A 16,368-nucleotide genomic window follows, 5' to 3' on the forward strand; every position below is an offset into this window, starting at 1 on the left:
AAAGCACCCACTTTCTGAAGGCAGGGTTCACGAGGCCTGCTGGCAAGATGGCTGAAGGGGCTGCCAAGGCTGGTTGCTAGCAGCCCCCATGCTGGAGGCTGATACAGCATCCACACGGTCCCCATGCCTGGGAAGAAGGAGCCTGCATGCTTTCCTGCATGCACAGCCTGTATACTTTCCCTCTACACCAGCCAAAGAGCTAATAACCGGTTTTGATATGCAGACAGTATTCACTAGCCTGTTTTCCTTGCTTGTTTGTTTTTAAAGCTGAAACCAAGTCTCAGTTTCCAACTTACTAGCTACAAGGCATCTTCACCGTCTCCAGTACTGGTTATACAGCCTCAGCTTAGTCAAGCAGATCCTTCTGCTTTCCCTGCTGCATGTCATTAACCATTCTCCCTGCTCACTGCCCAGGCCCACTCACACACCACCGTGGGCTTTAGACAAAGTTCTGGGCCATGCACCATTCCCCTGCTCCATCCTCTTCTGCTTTCCTCTCTCTTCCAGTTTGCAAAAATATTGAAGTACTTCAAGAGTTTCTTCAAAGAAGAAAAAAATATTTGCCCAACCTATTGTGATATCCCTCTTTAACGCCCCAACATCTTCTCCCTCATCTCCAGCCTTGAAGCTTGCTCTCGTCTACTTGCCACGCCTGGTCTTTCCAAGCTCCTTCTTCCTGCAGGTTCATCCTTTTCCTTTCAACCCCTCACTAGGCTTTGGTTCTTCCAGTTCACAGTATCAGTAACTTTTCCCTTCAATTTCAAGCCACTTTTTGACTATACTCGCTCCCACACACCCTCAATATTGGTCTCGTCACCGTCTTCTCCAAACTCAGTGAAGACAAAATCTATCTTGTGCATTTTCTCTTCTCTCTCCATCTCACACCCCTTCAGGATGTACCACCTTCTCCTGAAACTGTCCTCACACTCTCCAGAGATCTCTTCTTGGCCAAATCTCATGGTCACTGCTCCTTCCTCACTCTCTTCCACCTCTCAGACCTTTCTGACACCAATCATGTTCATTGCTCTGTTCGCCTCTGGTGATTCTGTCTGTCCAAACGCTCTCAGATGTCTTCTGAGTCAGCCATTTCTTGCTCCCTGTGGAAAACTCACCAGGAAAGACCTCTGACGTCATTTCTTTTCATTGATCTCATACTCATACCTACCAGGTTTACCCTATCCAACTCCACATGCCAACGTAACTCTGAGATGTTTTCTCAGATTCCTGGAGAAGATCAAGAATGTATTTCTCTCTAGACAGTCTTCACTTCCCTTCCTAACAACACATAGTTAACTGACCTTTTTTCCATCAGGCCTCACGTTTAGGGGTGGGGGTTATTAGCTCTTTGTCACGCCTAAGATCTTCCTTTAGCTATCCCTTCCCTCAGCCAAACGCTGCCCTCAGGCGCATACTATCTCCCACCTAATGCTCAACAAGGGCATGCAATATGCTCTCCTCCAACATGCTAAAAAAACCCATGCCATACAAAAAAAAAGTGTATCACAGAGGACTATCAACCTCACCATGCTGGGAACCTCTGCAAACGGGCAGCACTGAGTATCTGCACCCATAAACAAGTTAACTCTGCCAGACAGTGAATCAACTGAGTGGAAGATCTTTCATCACCGGAAGTTTTAAACATGCTCCGCTTTGACCACAACAAAGTTCTCAGCTGTTACAGCAATGCAAGCTGGAAAGCACCCGTGTGCTCCAGAGGCTTAGCAGCTGGTTCAATGGAAACAAGAGTGAGACGATGGATAGCATGACTTGCCCTTGTTGCAGAGAAGGCTTATGATTTCTTTTAATCAAGTAATAAGGCAATGGGGTATGTTAATTTACAAGACTGAATTGTTCAGAAGAGAAAAGCAGATTATCTGATATGGAGTGTGTAAGGCTGAACTTTCCTGCCACAGAGAAGCTCTACAAAGTGTCTGTAGACCACAATGATTGTAATGATAATAATGGGAGATATGTAAACATAAGCATATGGTTAAATTCAATGAAGTGGCTCAACTGCAATGTGAAATATAGCCCGTTATAGCTTTATATGAAGTCAGATACTATGTGTTTTTTTATAAAAGGGTTTGTTTAAAAAACAGTTCTTTGGAACTCCCCTAACAATACCTTTAACGTGTTTTGGCCACCCTGCTCTGCCAAGTCAAATAAACTAGAATTTACAAGCTATACAAAAGGAATAACTAACTGCTAACAAGGCTTTCAAAGATTGCTTCTGTAAGACCAATAATAAAGGAAAGTTAACTTCTCCTGTTGAAGGACACGCATTTTTCTTGTAATAGTATTACTGTGATGAATCAGAACCAAATTTAGCAAAGACAACCAGTGCTCACTACAATCTATCTAATCACAGCCTGGTTTCCTGTTCAATATGTGGCCAAAAAGGACACTCAACAAAAGCACTGTCAGGAAAATATCTAGGGCCTAGTATATGCAGATAGTCCCCTCTGAATGCAAAAATTTACACACCTGTGAACATAAAAATAGCTCTGTCAAGGACACCTTTGCGTGTCTGACAAGAAACAAAAAGCTTTATCAGCTTGCCTTAGCAATCTGTAAGTAAAACGTGAGACATTTTTATCTAAACCAGGAAAAGTATACATGTTTTCCTTCCAGAGCTCCAGTTCCCATTTGTCTCATGCTCCTAGTTACTCTCATTAGATACATAAAACCAGCTGATTAAAACAATCTCATGGCCTTAGTTCACATTTTGGTAGGGTAGGGTTTTGCTCTTCACAAATAGGCCACCAAACCTGCTGCCATTAACCGGTGTCTCTGGCTGGCACTGTCTGTAGAGGATGACTTGGACTGAAGAAACATATGAGGTCAAACATCTTCGAGTCAGAAAGACAGAATTTCTGGGCATAAGTGTGCGCCCAGGAACAGCTAAGCTTCCTCTTCCACTATCCTCTGGCCTCACACTAAGCATGTTATGGAGGAGGAAGGTGGTGAGCCACAGAAATCAAGATGAGATCTATGTGAAAAACTTACATGTGGGAGGGACAGCAAGCATCGGCTATTGCATTCGTATGCTTCTTTGTGTCTTCCAAGTTCATTTAAGGAGCGGGCTTTCCGGAAGAGCGCTCTGATGTTCTCCTTGTCAAGACTTAAAGCCTTCTCACTGTCTTCCAATGCCTTCTCATACAACCCCTGCATGGAAACAACCTCGAGTCAGCTGAGGTGCAGCAGACTAACCCTCCTTTCTGTGTGAATGCAAATGTTTAATCTCTCAGTAGAAAACAGTAACATAAAAGGCAGTTAGAAATACATATATTACCTCATACACAGACCAGCGTACAAACACACAAAACCTTCAGTATTAGAACATTTTGCTAAGTCTTGCAAAACTCAAAACACTTCAAAGTCAGCGAATTCCGGAATTAGGGCTGCTTGAGCAACCTCATCTTGTCTCCCCCTCTACCTTGGGCATGTGACATTCGACAGCCTTTAATTATGTGACTGCTTGCTAATTTTTTTCATGGGACTCAGCCTCATTATGAACAGGATAGACCTGCTCTGGGGTTGTGCCACAAAGGAAAGCTATTAGATTCCTTAGGAAAACTGAAGCACATAGCCTTTTAGAGCCTGAGTATTGCAGAATCCTTTTCCATTTGTGTGCTGAAAGTTCTGTCAAGACCCAAAGCCTTCTCACTGCCTTCCAGTGCCTCACTTGAGGAGACAGGAACCTCCAGAGCAACACTCAAGCAGTATTCCAGAGAAATACTCAGTCAGTACTGGAAGGCACGGGCTCTTTCCAATCTCCAGATTGTACTAACCCCTTACCAACATGGAACAGAACTGCATTCTCAGTACTTTAGGCCTGGCCTCCTCTCCTTCACATCCTTCCTCTGATCTCACAAGACACAGTGTGACAGTGGGCAAGATATCGGAGTTTTCTGTGTGTCACCATCTCCTCCAACGTCAGAGAAGGGAGACAAAAATCAATTGAAACCCCTCTTGACATCTTTTCCAATTGCATGGCACGGCAACCATGATATCCTCCCTGGCCCTTGAGGATGATCTGGAAAGGTGCTCACCATGGCAAAGTAGCAGGCAGCTCGGTTGACATGCAGCTTGCACAGGAGTTCCTTTGGGATGGTCACCTCATCGGAGGCTGCGTAATCTGCCACGTTCAGCCCTTCCACATACTGCACCAAGGAAAGCTTGAAATCCTTCTCTCGAAACAAATCATTACCCTCTGCAAAGAGGTTTCTCACCAGCTTCTGCAAAAAGGCCTGGGCAGCAGGGAGAGAGCAAATAGACTGAAGTAGGCATTCAGAGACAGGAGAGGTTTCCCAATTTCCCATTCCTTTCCCTATGTTTTAGCAAGCTTCCTGCCCACTAGGATTATCCTGCCTCCTCACCCTCCTGTAAAACACTGTCTTTTGGTAGAGAAGAATAATACAGACAAATCTCCTTCCTTTTTGAACGTCAAAGTGTCTTCTCCTTTTCCTGAAAGTTGTCATTGTCAGAACTTAAAGGTTTTAAGTTACAGACAAATTGTGAGAGACCATCCCACGCACTCAACTTCTGGTATGTAAACTAATGGCTGTGTATCAGAAAAAATCTTGCTAACCAAAGAGTTCCCAACTTCAGAAAACCATTCTTCATTACCTCATAATCTTCTTGGCTTAGGGGTAACGTGGACCTGAAAAACAGAAAAGAAAATTCTCATGTAACAGGAATCCAGACAATACAGGCTTTTGTCTGATGAAGAAACCATCCTTCTGGTCCTGTGTTGATGATCTCAGTGAGTCGCCCAACAATTTATCACTTTAAAGGCAGCTGAGGCAAAGAGAACACAATTAGGGAGCACTGCGCTCAGTGATGGCCACAGCAGTGTCAAGAGATGGCCAGGTCCCAAAGGGATTTGAGACTAGAGGAATCTTATTCTCAGCTATTTTCTGCACATGCACGATCCTCTGTAACGTGCCTTCAGCCAGCCACCTAAAAAAACCTCCATCTTTGAGAAAGTCCCATGAGAGATTGTCATGGAGAATACAAATGTATTTTAAGTGCATCTGGTTCTAATGAGAGGCAACAAACTGGCACTCCAAGACCTCCTCAAACACTCTGTGAGACCGAAGACATACAGTGATGAAGGCATTCACTTTCCTCTGAGTTAAGTTAGTCACACGCCTTTAGGCCTACACCACAAAAGGAAAGGAGAAAATGCAGGTTCAGGAGGCCATTTAACTCCAGATGTCTTGGCCAAGGCTGACAGGCTGTGCCACAAAACTGGCAGTGCTTCTGTGGATAACATCTACCCTACAAGAGCACTAAGACTTAGATGAAAGATTCTGTTCTTCAAATGAGACCACCCAGGCCATCCAGGTTTGGTCCACATGTATTTATTTTTAATCTTTAAGGAGAAAACAATAGGCTCTAGAGAAATCCTTAGCAACTTTCATGATTCTCCTCAGCTTTGAAATACAACATTGTATACATGATCTTATTGGTCAGAGAATAAACTTTTTTAGTTTTCATCTAATCTAATCATCATCTGCTTCTTAAAATTAACTACAGGAATGCCTTGGCTTTGTAAGAAACATTCATGCTGCTTATAAAATTGGACTACCCCTCTTTCACATCAAAACAAGCCAACAAATGACACTGCCCCTGGTTAGGAGTTTAAGATACACTCCAGAAGCATGAACAACACCCAGTATTTCTAAATTATTTTCTTCCTAAAATAAAGCTCACAATTGCCTCTCTGAAACTGGGTTATCAGCCCCATTTAGTCTCAGTCTGGGGTGAAAATATCATTGGCATGCCATGGGATATAAATATGTAACATGGAAAATTTGGTTTTTTTTCCTATTGTCGATGCACAAATTTCAGCCATAACAACTGCAGGACTCAAAGTAGACCTTAAAACAAACCCAAACAATCTGATTACCATCTTGCTGCTTCCTTACTTACCATGGAACCTGGACCTGAGTCTGAAGCCTTCGCTAATTCAAACACTGGAGGGAAAAAACACTTTATAAGGAAGCACTTGGACTTGTAGCTACCACATAAGCAACCACCTCAAGCTCTAGAAGGCCACATGATATTAACAGAAGAGTGACCTGAGATATCTACCAAGTTGGCAAATGTAAAAGAGCCCAGGTCATCTATTTCTGCTATAGGCACTGTATGAGGCACAAGGCAAGTTGTTTACCCTGCTTTCCCCACCAACAAATAGAAACACTATCTCCCTTCCTGAGAAAGGTGGGATAACCTTGTCGAGAGAGCACTTTGAGATCTTCACACTAAAGATAAAGTAGAAGGTCTGAGTACTATTTGCATTGTGCTGACTACAAAGATCATCCTGGAACTGCAGTGGAGGGCAAAACGCAAGGAAATTAAAACTATACAATTTCAAGTTTAGAGAGATGGCAGGACAAGAAGCACCCTGAAGAACCACAGTGAAAATCCTCAAGGCCAATATCACTTTCCCACGCAGCAGCCCCAAAGTGGTGAACAGGAAGAACTCAGTTCCCGCAATCCTTGATACAAAGACCACCACCACCTCCAAAGCCACAGGAAACAATGAGGTTGTCCACTTACTGAATGAACTGAAGTCCTTTCTCTATTTCTTGCTTTCTCTTTTGTCTCTCCATTATAGTCGCTGCAGAGGAAGAAGAAAAAAAAATTATACAAAATGAGTCATTATAGGTCTTGCTGGCAATTAAGCAGCACAATATTTTGTGTGTGCCTGAATTTACTACTAACGAAATGTTCCAGACCAGATGCCCTGAACACCGAAGTCCATGATTTATCCACACAGCAGACACAGGACATCAAGCAGCTTACTACTAAGCATCTGCTTTTTCTCACATGCCACTGCCAGGATACATGACTTCAATTTGAGCTCTCTACTTAAGACTGCCAGTAAATAAAGTGATGGGAACCAACTGTAATCACGACTGCCTTCTAAGAAAGGTGGGAAAAAAAAAAAAATCAACATTTTTCCTGCACTGGCAGTCATTTCAGGAATTTGTGCTGGGACCCTCCCATGATAAGCAATTCTGACCACTGTTTATCTGGGACAGATTTAAACTGGTTTGCCACACGGCACACGAAACAAGTAATTTACGTAAGGTGTCTGGAGGCATATCACAGAGACAGATGCAAAGGAAGGAGACGGAATCGCTTGCCGTTGTCCACATAAAAGAACAGTGATGAATCTAAGCAATGGGAATTTCATGGTGAAAATCAACAGGCAAGAGCAGCGGAGACTTGGGAACGCTCCTTTTGAGAGGAGACAGGGCCCCATCCTGCAGTGTTTTAAATTGGGGTGGGCAGCGCCTGAGAAAGACTCAGAGAGAGTTATCCCCACCTAGTTGGGGCACAAATGGGCACAGTGATTTGTTTAGGTTTGACCAAATCCAGTCTGCGTCTCTGCAAGCACAGACAAGCAAGGAACATGATGGAGCCATTTTGGAGTCACGTCCCTTTTCTCAACTAAAATGGGTTTGAATCACACCATAAATACATGAGCTTCATCCTGTGTGTTTTGGGAGCAAATCTTGGAATGGGTCCTCCCTGACCTCTCCCCAGGGTACACAGGTCTGCCACACAAGGAAAGAATAAAGAAGGGGACTTTGTGGCAAAACAGTTGCTGGCAACAACGAATTTCCCGGCCTTGCCATCAACCAGCTGTGATCACAAGCAATACTCAGCATTTGAGAAATGGGGACTTGGGGACAAAGGCAGCAAGCAGAGAAACAGCGAGATGAGATGGAGCTGAAGACTCTGTGCCCTCCCAGCCTGAGATCACCTCTGAAGAGATTACAAGAAAAACAAAAGTATTTCTCTAACTGCACACTACAACAGCTTGGAGAGCATTACTGCCCAGATTAAGATCATCCCTACCATTCTAAGGTATCTTACAGTATCTATGGACATTCAGTCTGGCACAGGGTGAAGGGACCTTTAAGGTACGTGAAAATCAATCCTGACAACTCAGCAAGCCCTTATTGATTGTGCTCTGCACCATGAAAAATGTCAAAGATCTAATACGTGCCCTTTACCAGGAAGGAGAGTTGGAGGAAGAGTGAAAGGCAGGAGTGAGAGAAAGACTAGAAGGAAGTGGCAGCAGAAGGAAGCAAGAGCTTCAAAGTGACACTGTACAGTTTCTAAGTCATCACACTTTAAATTTGAGAACAATCTGGTCCAAGCAGCAGGTAGAAGACTTCAAGCAGTTGCATTTGGAACGGGATGGGAAGCGCAGCAAGAGAGGGAAAGCCAATAGACAAGGTGAGTGATGACCAGCATCTCTATAAAGGCTTTTAACAGAAGGGATGGAGAAGAGCAGGTAGACTTCAGTACAACACCAACAGAAGGCCTGGAATGACTTATAAATATCCTGGATAATGAGCAATCAGGAAGAAAGAAGGAAATTTAAGAAGGAGACTCTGAGGTTAATATTCACTAATGCTACAGGCAGACAGGCTTGAGGGGTAGAAAAAGAGACAGAGTTCATTTATATTACATTTCTCCTTGCACGAAATTCTGCAAAGACAGAAATAAGAGAGAACAGTCAAGGCGAAGAGGAGCGGTAGGAGACGTTTCCACATAGACAGCAGTGAAAGCCACGAAAAAGAGCAAAGCAACCCAGAGCACTGTAAGGGAGAACTGTGAGGGCCATCAGAGACAAGTGTAGGGAAAGAGTCACCCCAGGAAATGACGAGAGATAACTGAGGGAGGAAGAGGAGTTGAAAGGTCAAGGGGACCCTCATAAAGGCTGATGGGGGAAAGACAGGGAGGAAGGAGGAGTTTCTATCTGTCTGGGCCCTGAGTGCACTAACAGGCTTTAAATGCCCCAAACAGATCCCAAGACCCTCACCCATGCACCCTCTGCCCATGGTCCAGGAGCTCCATCTAAGCTCAGGTCCAGGCATATTGCCTCGTCTGAGCCATACTGTAGGTGCACCTGTCCTCAGTGGCATCTCCTGGACAAACCTTGGACCTACATTGTAGGCAGCTTGTCTCCAGTCCTGTCTCTGGCATCATCTCCTACTGCTGGACTTGCTGGGTAGACCCTGGACCCAATTAACTACCTCGTCTTTTCTGGGACTGTTGGTGTACCCTTGCTATCAGCATCTTGTTCTGCATGCCCTGTTCAGATATGGTGGGACTGTACCCTAGTTAATGAAGGCAGTGCCAGTGGCTGTTATCACCTTTGGCTCCTAGCTTGTCCTCCCTGGAGGAGCAGCCCTGCTCTTGCTGCTCCCTGACATGAGCCACGCTGGAGAGAACAAAAGTCAGGGAAGTGAAGCGGCAGCCCACAGATCTGATGAAAAAGGAGATTGTTTGTGACTGTGGGGAGAGCAGCTGAACACTGGCTGGTCATTACAAAGTCAGTGGCTGCACTCCAAAAACGCTGTGGCACACCTTCACAATTGTGTATATCCACAAAACAGATTATTGCCTTGAAAAGCTTCTGCTATGTACAGCCCACTTCAACCTCTGCTTCTGAGCTAAGCTCTTAAAACACTACTGCAAGGAGTGAAGAAGAGATTAGTACCTGTTCTCACAGCTACCCTGACCCCACTGCTAAAACATCCTACACAGCAGGATGTGGGTATGTGTTACAACGAGGACTGGTTACTATTGCTTGCCCACAAAGAAGGGCATTCAAACATTACTGCCCAAAAGCTGGAGTGGAGCCAAAGAACTACAGGCAAAGGCTCCAGAATGTCTCCTTCCTAGAGTTATCCAACTCCTCTTGCATCCTGGGGCTCCCCTTCTGTTCTTCTCTCTCACCACTACTGCCATCACATCCAACATGCATATCTCCATGCCTGCATGTGGACAGCTGACCAATCTACTGCATCTCTTTAAGTCCCACGATACCCAGCTACAGTTTTGATCCTTGCTCCAAAACTCTCATTAAAAAAACTCCTCTGTGTCCCGCACGCTGTTTAACCTCTACAGTACTACCCTCATCTTCCACAGTGAACATTCTCCAACCCAAGACCCTTCATTGCCTTCGTCAGACATAAACTGCAGGCCTGATCTCCCCTCCAGACTGTTGCTCCCTGATACTGTCCCACATTCCTGCCCTTGCAAGTGGGTGACCAGCTTCCTCTGCTAAAGCTCTGTCTTGCCTTCACACTTATGTCACAACTTTGCACATAAGACTCACCTCTTCATGACAACACCCTCAAAACGCACACCACATGCTGCTGCCCTAACAACTTCTTTCACATGTCAGGAACAAGCACCTTTCCCTTTTGATGTGACTCCACACCAGCACCCTCCTCCATGCATGGCAGACCTTCCCCTGTCCTGCCTGCCCTACTGTGGCTGGAGCCTACCATTTGGGCTCCTCCTTTTGCTCCCCATGCCTGCTCCCCTGCCACCTCCCTGGCAAACTCAGGTCACTTCTGTTTCTCCTCTTTGTCCCAGCCTCTTCACCGTGTCTCATTCTACCCTCGGACCAATGTGCACACTCGTTACACCAGCAAACCCAACACACAGCAAGGCACCCATATGTGCAACACTTCAGTTCTGCTGTACACCATACCGTGGCTGATGCATAATTAATTTTAAGTGCAGAGCCTGTTTAGCTTTTGATTTCTGTCTTTTAAATATTCTTAGAAACAGGGCGGAAAACATTTCAGGAAGCAGTGTGCCTAAGTATCTTTCTCCCCCCTCATCCCCAAATCTGTTTGTCCAGACTTGTCTGCTCAAATCACCAGCAGAATTCGAATCCAGAGTATTTAAAACTCCACTACAAAGCTCTCATCCTTTCAGTCTGGAAATGTTTATCCTCTCTGGTCCAGCATCTAGAGAAGACTTTATTCATAGTTTGTCAATGAGCTACAAACTATTTGCCAGACAGAAATAAAATGCTGCAAATAGGCAAAATGGTTTTCTTGCCTTGAAAAGGAAGTACGAGCCAGTAAACAGGGTGACTCAATCACAAACTGGGTAGATTTACTCTACGAGACACTATGAGATGAGCAGAAAGACTTGAATTTACCTTATCAAGGACTGGGTGTTATTCTCAACCCTGCCACAGTTGAATTTAGGAAAAGTTTTTCATACTATATTTCTGGGATGGCAGTAAGTTCACACTTGATCGACTTCCAGGCTTTGACTGTAACACTTCAGCCAGAAATAAGTGCACCAAGACGCAAGTGGCAGGTTGTAGAGCTGAGACAGCAGCTCAGCCCCAGGGTCTGTGCACAATCCTCCAGGTAAAAGGCCCCAGGATGTGCTAATCTGCCAACATGGAGTCTTTCACTGGCTGCAGTTCGGCCACCTTGGTGGTGCAGCAGAATGGGTAATAGGACTCACATCAAGCTGCACAAGAAGACAAGCTGCACATGGGCTGCCGCTCACTCCCACAGGTGATCTCTGCCATGCCCCATTCCTGGGGCTTGAACGCTTCCCACAACCAACAACTCTCAGGGTCCCCACTGCCATGCTGTGCCCCCTGGCTCCGACAATCCTGCCTCTCCATGTGCCAGCCACTCCGACGTACCTCCGTGGCCGCTCTCCCACACCCAGGCACCCCACTAGTCTCGCTCCTGTCCCACGGCACCATCGGGGCGGGTTGCTACCAGCTTCACCCAGCAATACCGCTAGGAATGAAGGGTGAGGTGGCAACAACCCCCTTGCTCTGAGCTGAAAACAAAAGCATCAACCAGATGTTTCCCTAGGAAGGGGATGGAGACAGTGGCCAAAGCCTCGAGACCATCACCCCATTTTCCGCTCCCTCCAGCCTCGCATCCCACGTGTAACACTGTTTGCTGCAGCCACCCTGCGCGTACCAGCCCCGTGTCCTGTGGGCCACCGTTCTCCTGCCCCAGCGCTCCGGGCCCTGCCCGAGGGGAGCTGCATTGCGGCCGGGCCATGAGGAGGGGCAGCGGCGTGACGCTGCCTGCCCCTCGGCTGCTTGCTCTTGCTTTCGTCCCCCGTCAGCTCGCCCTCCCCGGCCTCGCTTTAAAATTAAATCCAGAGGCCGGTTCCCACACGGGTGGAGCGAGATCCCCCGCTCGCCTCCTCCTCCATACCCGCAGCACTAGGCCGCCGATCCCCGGCCTTGCCTAGCGGCCGCGGCGCACAAAAGCGCCACCTCAGCCGGCTGGGACGGAGAGGGCCGGCGGCGCCTCCCGCAACCCCCGCAGCTCAGCCGAGCGCCGCCACTCCAGCATCCTCCCCCCAACCCCGGCCCTGCTGGGAGAGCTCTCCCTCGGCAGGAGATAGCCAGGCTTCCTCGGGAAAAGAAAAACCAAACCACAACATAGTCTTTCTCTTTCCCCACCCCCCATTCGCTTGAATAAAAATCACACATCTCCAGGAGTCTGAGAGGCGGCTTTAAGATTAAAAAAAAATAAAACCTCCCCTGCCACCCGAAAACTGTCTAAAGCATTAAAGAATTTTTTGGGGAAAAAAAAAAAGAAAATTAAAAATCCCCCAACCTTCTTTTTTGATAAACTTTACAAGCCCCTATGGAAGGTGCATCTGAAAAGCAATCCACACGGGCTTCTCTGCTGCTTCATGGGGTTTATACCAAACAAGAGGGGGAAACTGCAGCCTAAATACAGACCCAAACACAGCTCTCAAACCTACAAATCACAAATGGGCATAAACGCAATTAATACTAAGTTTTTCATATAAACCCAGGGGCTTTTCCCCTAGCTATTCACTTTCAGACTACTACCACATTTTTCCAGGGGGTGGGATTAGGATCTCTGACAATTATTTTTTTGCAAACCTCACATTTTTGGCGGAAGAGGGGGTTAGCTTAAAAATCTCGCCGATATTATTTTTTACTTTTCTTTTTTCAATTTGCAATTACACAACGTTTCATCCATGCAGTTACTATCTGAAACCTTTACTTTCTAATGAAGCAACATCCAGATTTTCTTGTTTCTCAAGTCCACCCCTTTCTACATACACAAACACACACACACACACACAGACGGTTTCAGACAAAAACAATCCCCCCAAAATAATAATAAAGGACTCACCTCTCCTTGGGTTTTCCCCCACACACTACGTATAAACTTTCCTTGATAAATGGTATTGTATTACTAGAGATATTATTAATGTATTATTACTAGAAGTAATAATAATAGTAAGTGCTATTTAATTATAGAAGGCAGCATTCTGCTTCTGGATCGGCTGCCCCTGCAGCTCCCTCCATGTGCCTACTGATCTCTTTACTTTCATTTCCAGGTCTTGCTCGCTCGCTCCCTCGCTCGCTCTCAGCTGCACCAGCAAGAGAAAATGCCTCCCTGCATATCCTCCGGGCCCTAGAGGCTACCGCTTTCCATTACAGAAATTCACAGATCCTTCCCTTGTGGTTGGTTTTGAGATTCTTTAAGGTGAATTAGGCTTTTAAAAAAAATATAAAAAAAAAAGCGCTGAAGCGGTCACAGCTTCCTTCTTATTTTAATGCAAGATTCTTCTTCCTGGTTGTCTTTGCCGATATATAAAATACACCCCAGAAGAAAGAAAAGCTGTCTCTGCAGAGCGATTGCATGCGTGTGAAGTGCAGCAATGAACTGAACGACGAGACACCCCCCGTACGGGATTATCACATATGTGAAGCATGAAGCAGTGACCCTTTTGCACACCCATGTATGTCTGCTGGAGGGGGCCAGAGCCACTGCTTATGCCAGAGTGACCATCTATTTCAGCCACACTTACTTACTCCACCCCACACTGCTGAGGGGGTTCCCCGTAAATAAAATCTTCTGAAAACATAAACCTTTGGGTGGAAAGGAATATGCACTGTGTGTATATATATAACATACTATTATTATATTGTATAGTTCAAACTTCAAATAACCCTCTGAAATCAGTTTTATGCTTGGCTCCCAATCCAGCCTCCCCGGTAGGAGAGGTTTTCCTCTCCCTAAAACATTCAGATCACCATTTCCAGACTGACGCTGGCTTAAATTATCACCTCTTTTCCAATGTAATCAGTGACATGTTTACTCCTCAGTGTCTCGCTTCTTTATTTACAGTGACCCAAAACAGTGTCACACTGTGCTTTGCAGCTAAGCAACTCGCACAAGATTCAAATGCAGGTAGAAGGTATCCTCTGGCGTGTACTAAACTTGCTTAATATTTAAAACATGTTGATTAGAAAAGGAAAGACGTTACTATATGGAGTAGGATTGGCTTCTGGCAGCTCTGTCAACACAATAAACTGGTAATTTAGTGTGATAAATGAGTTGGTCCCAAACAGGATTCCAATCAAGTTTACAATTATTAGGTGAATGAGAAGCAAGCAAACAGCGCTGGGTGCGCCGGGGAGTCTCCTCCGCTCCACCAAACGCACACCCGCCGTAGCAGTTTTTCTTGTATTTATACAAACATACTCATAACCCCCTCGAAAAGGTCAGCCTCTCCCAGGAAATCATTTCCATAGTCCCCGCCTCAGGATCCGCCTCAGGCTCCTCCTTGACACGCCTTCTGGTGGTCGCGGGCAGGGGTCTTCAGGATGAAGGCCAGAGGTCTTCCTCACTGTGTACTTTTCACCTCTTCCCTAAAATTCCCGATTTGGCTGAGCTTGCAGAGCCAAACCGGTTCCAGCCTGACCTGTCCTTGAGTGGACATCTGGTTGTCTCCTACCTGTCACTGTCTGAAGACAAATGTTAGTTCTTTTTAGTCCTTATCTTTCCAACATAGGCTAGTTTTTTGTCTCCCTTCCTCCCTACAGATGTGTGGGTCGTGAGTTACAACCTTGCTGGCATTTGTTTTATCTCTCTCACCAGCCTCCTCCTTGGGTAGTTGGTATTTCAAAACTTCTAACATTTCACAGCAATAATTCATACAACAGTTGGTGTTTAATATCTGAACAGTGACTAATATGTAGTCTTGTGTGATTTTGTGTCTGTTCCTATATTCCCTCCATCAGTCTCCCCTTTTTATTAAATCAAGTAAATTATTTCACTTGTGTGTTTCCTGATGGATATAACATTTTGTGCATTGAAGATACCCTCTTAAACATGCGTGAAACCCATATACACAGTGTTAGTAACAATATTAAAGCAGCTGTAGCTATTAACAGTATTATAACAGGATGTTTTAAATGACTGAAAAATCCTGAAGCAGAAGGTGACCATCTAAAGAGTGCTTCCCAGTATTTATGCTCTCCATCCTTTTCTACTCTTTTTACAATCTCCTTTTATCTCATTTTGCATCATGATGAACTGTCACAGAGTTCTCTGCTCTGTAGTGACAGAGCATTCTGTGTATCACTCTGGTGGTTAGCAGCATCATGAGGCATTTCGCAGGTTTATGTTTTTTGCATTTCACAGAGATCTTAAACTAAGGTAATCACTTATCTTGAATAGGTACACCCTACTCCTCGCCACCTATTTGCACATCCATTGTCCCATATTGACACAAATCAAATGAATATGTTTCACATTTAGGAAATATAGGCTGTGAATTGCATAATGTGCCATATGACACTGCAGAACACTGTCTTAACGCTCTTGACAATAGTTGATCACAATGCACTTTTTTTTAGATATTCGTTATGATCCAAAGATTGCTGTTACTCGTGGATAGGACAATGTTTATTTTTATTCTCTCTTCAGCAGATTTGTTACTTCTTATTTTTAGGCGAGGGCATCGTGGCAAGGAGTAGAGTCTAACCAAGCTGGGCCTCTGCTGTAGAAGCTGACGGGCAAAATATACATGAAATGACAATCCCCGTCGAGGGGTAGCTTTGGGCAGAAGAAAGGTGGAGCTGGACTGGTGGGGGAAAGTAAACATGGGGAGACCTGACATGCCAGATCCCATTGGGAGGGCAGCATCACGGAACCATTAAGCATCAAATAAGTCACAGAGCCCAGGACGCCTACAAACCTGCTGCACTTCTGAAAGGCAAGACATCACAGCTGGATGAGAAGAAGGCTTAGGAGGAGCTCAGGAGAGAGGAACAAAATCAAAATCTACAGGCAATCAGGAGTTATACTGGAATAAGCCTTATTTTTAAATTCAAGAACATTTATTTTCAAGATTGAATTTGCCCATTGAATGTCACGTTATGCTTCCCTCTGGCCCAATTTCCTTTGCCTGTAAGACTGAGAGGTGTCATGATCCAGAATGTACCGCTCCTCGCACGAAATAACATCTTTCCTTAGTGGTTAACATGAAGATTTCCACAGTTTGCAAGCATGGTTATCTAGGTCTCTCGTGCAGGCAGTCAGCAGAGCCAAAATGCTGCCAATCCCTGCTACACCCTAATTACAGTGTCAAAAAAATTACTTTGATTTGTAAAGCTCTTCTTTTAGGGAGAATAAACTATCCATCCATGCTACAATGACACAAAACACCTTCATTCCCATATAGCTGCATTCACAGTTAAAGGCTATTCTTGCGGAGAATAAT

The 16,368-nt window shown here is 45.2% G+C and overlaps 1 protein-coding gene across 1 annotated transcript in view; it reads right to left on the minus strand.

Moving 5' to 3' along the window:
• ZC3H7B (zinc finger CCCH-type containing 7B) overlaps window positions 1-13,201 on the minus strand; it is a 47,351-nt gene extending 34,150 nt beyond the window's left edge. The window contains 5 exon segments of the mRNA XM_086611026.1: window positions 3,007-3,165; window positions 4,053-4,250; window positions 4,630-4,663; window positions 6,568-6,628; window positions 12,987-13,201. Of these exon segments, the coding sequence (XP_086467152.1) occupies window positions 3,007-3,165; window positions 4,053-4,250; window positions 4,630-4,663; window positions 6,568-6,620 (444 nt within the window). The 5' untranslated portion in view covers window positions 6,621-6,628; window positions 12,987-13,201.
• Window positions 13,202-16,368: the final 3,167 nt, after the last annotated feature.

This window comes from Tauraco erythrolophus, chromosome 4, assembly GCF_009769465.1.
Source record: "Tauraco erythrolophus isolate bTauEry1 chromosome 4, bTauEry1.pri, whole genome shotgun sequence".
NCBI lineage: Eukaryota > Metazoa > Chordata > Aves > Musophagiformes > Musophagidae > Tauraco > Tauraco erythrolophus.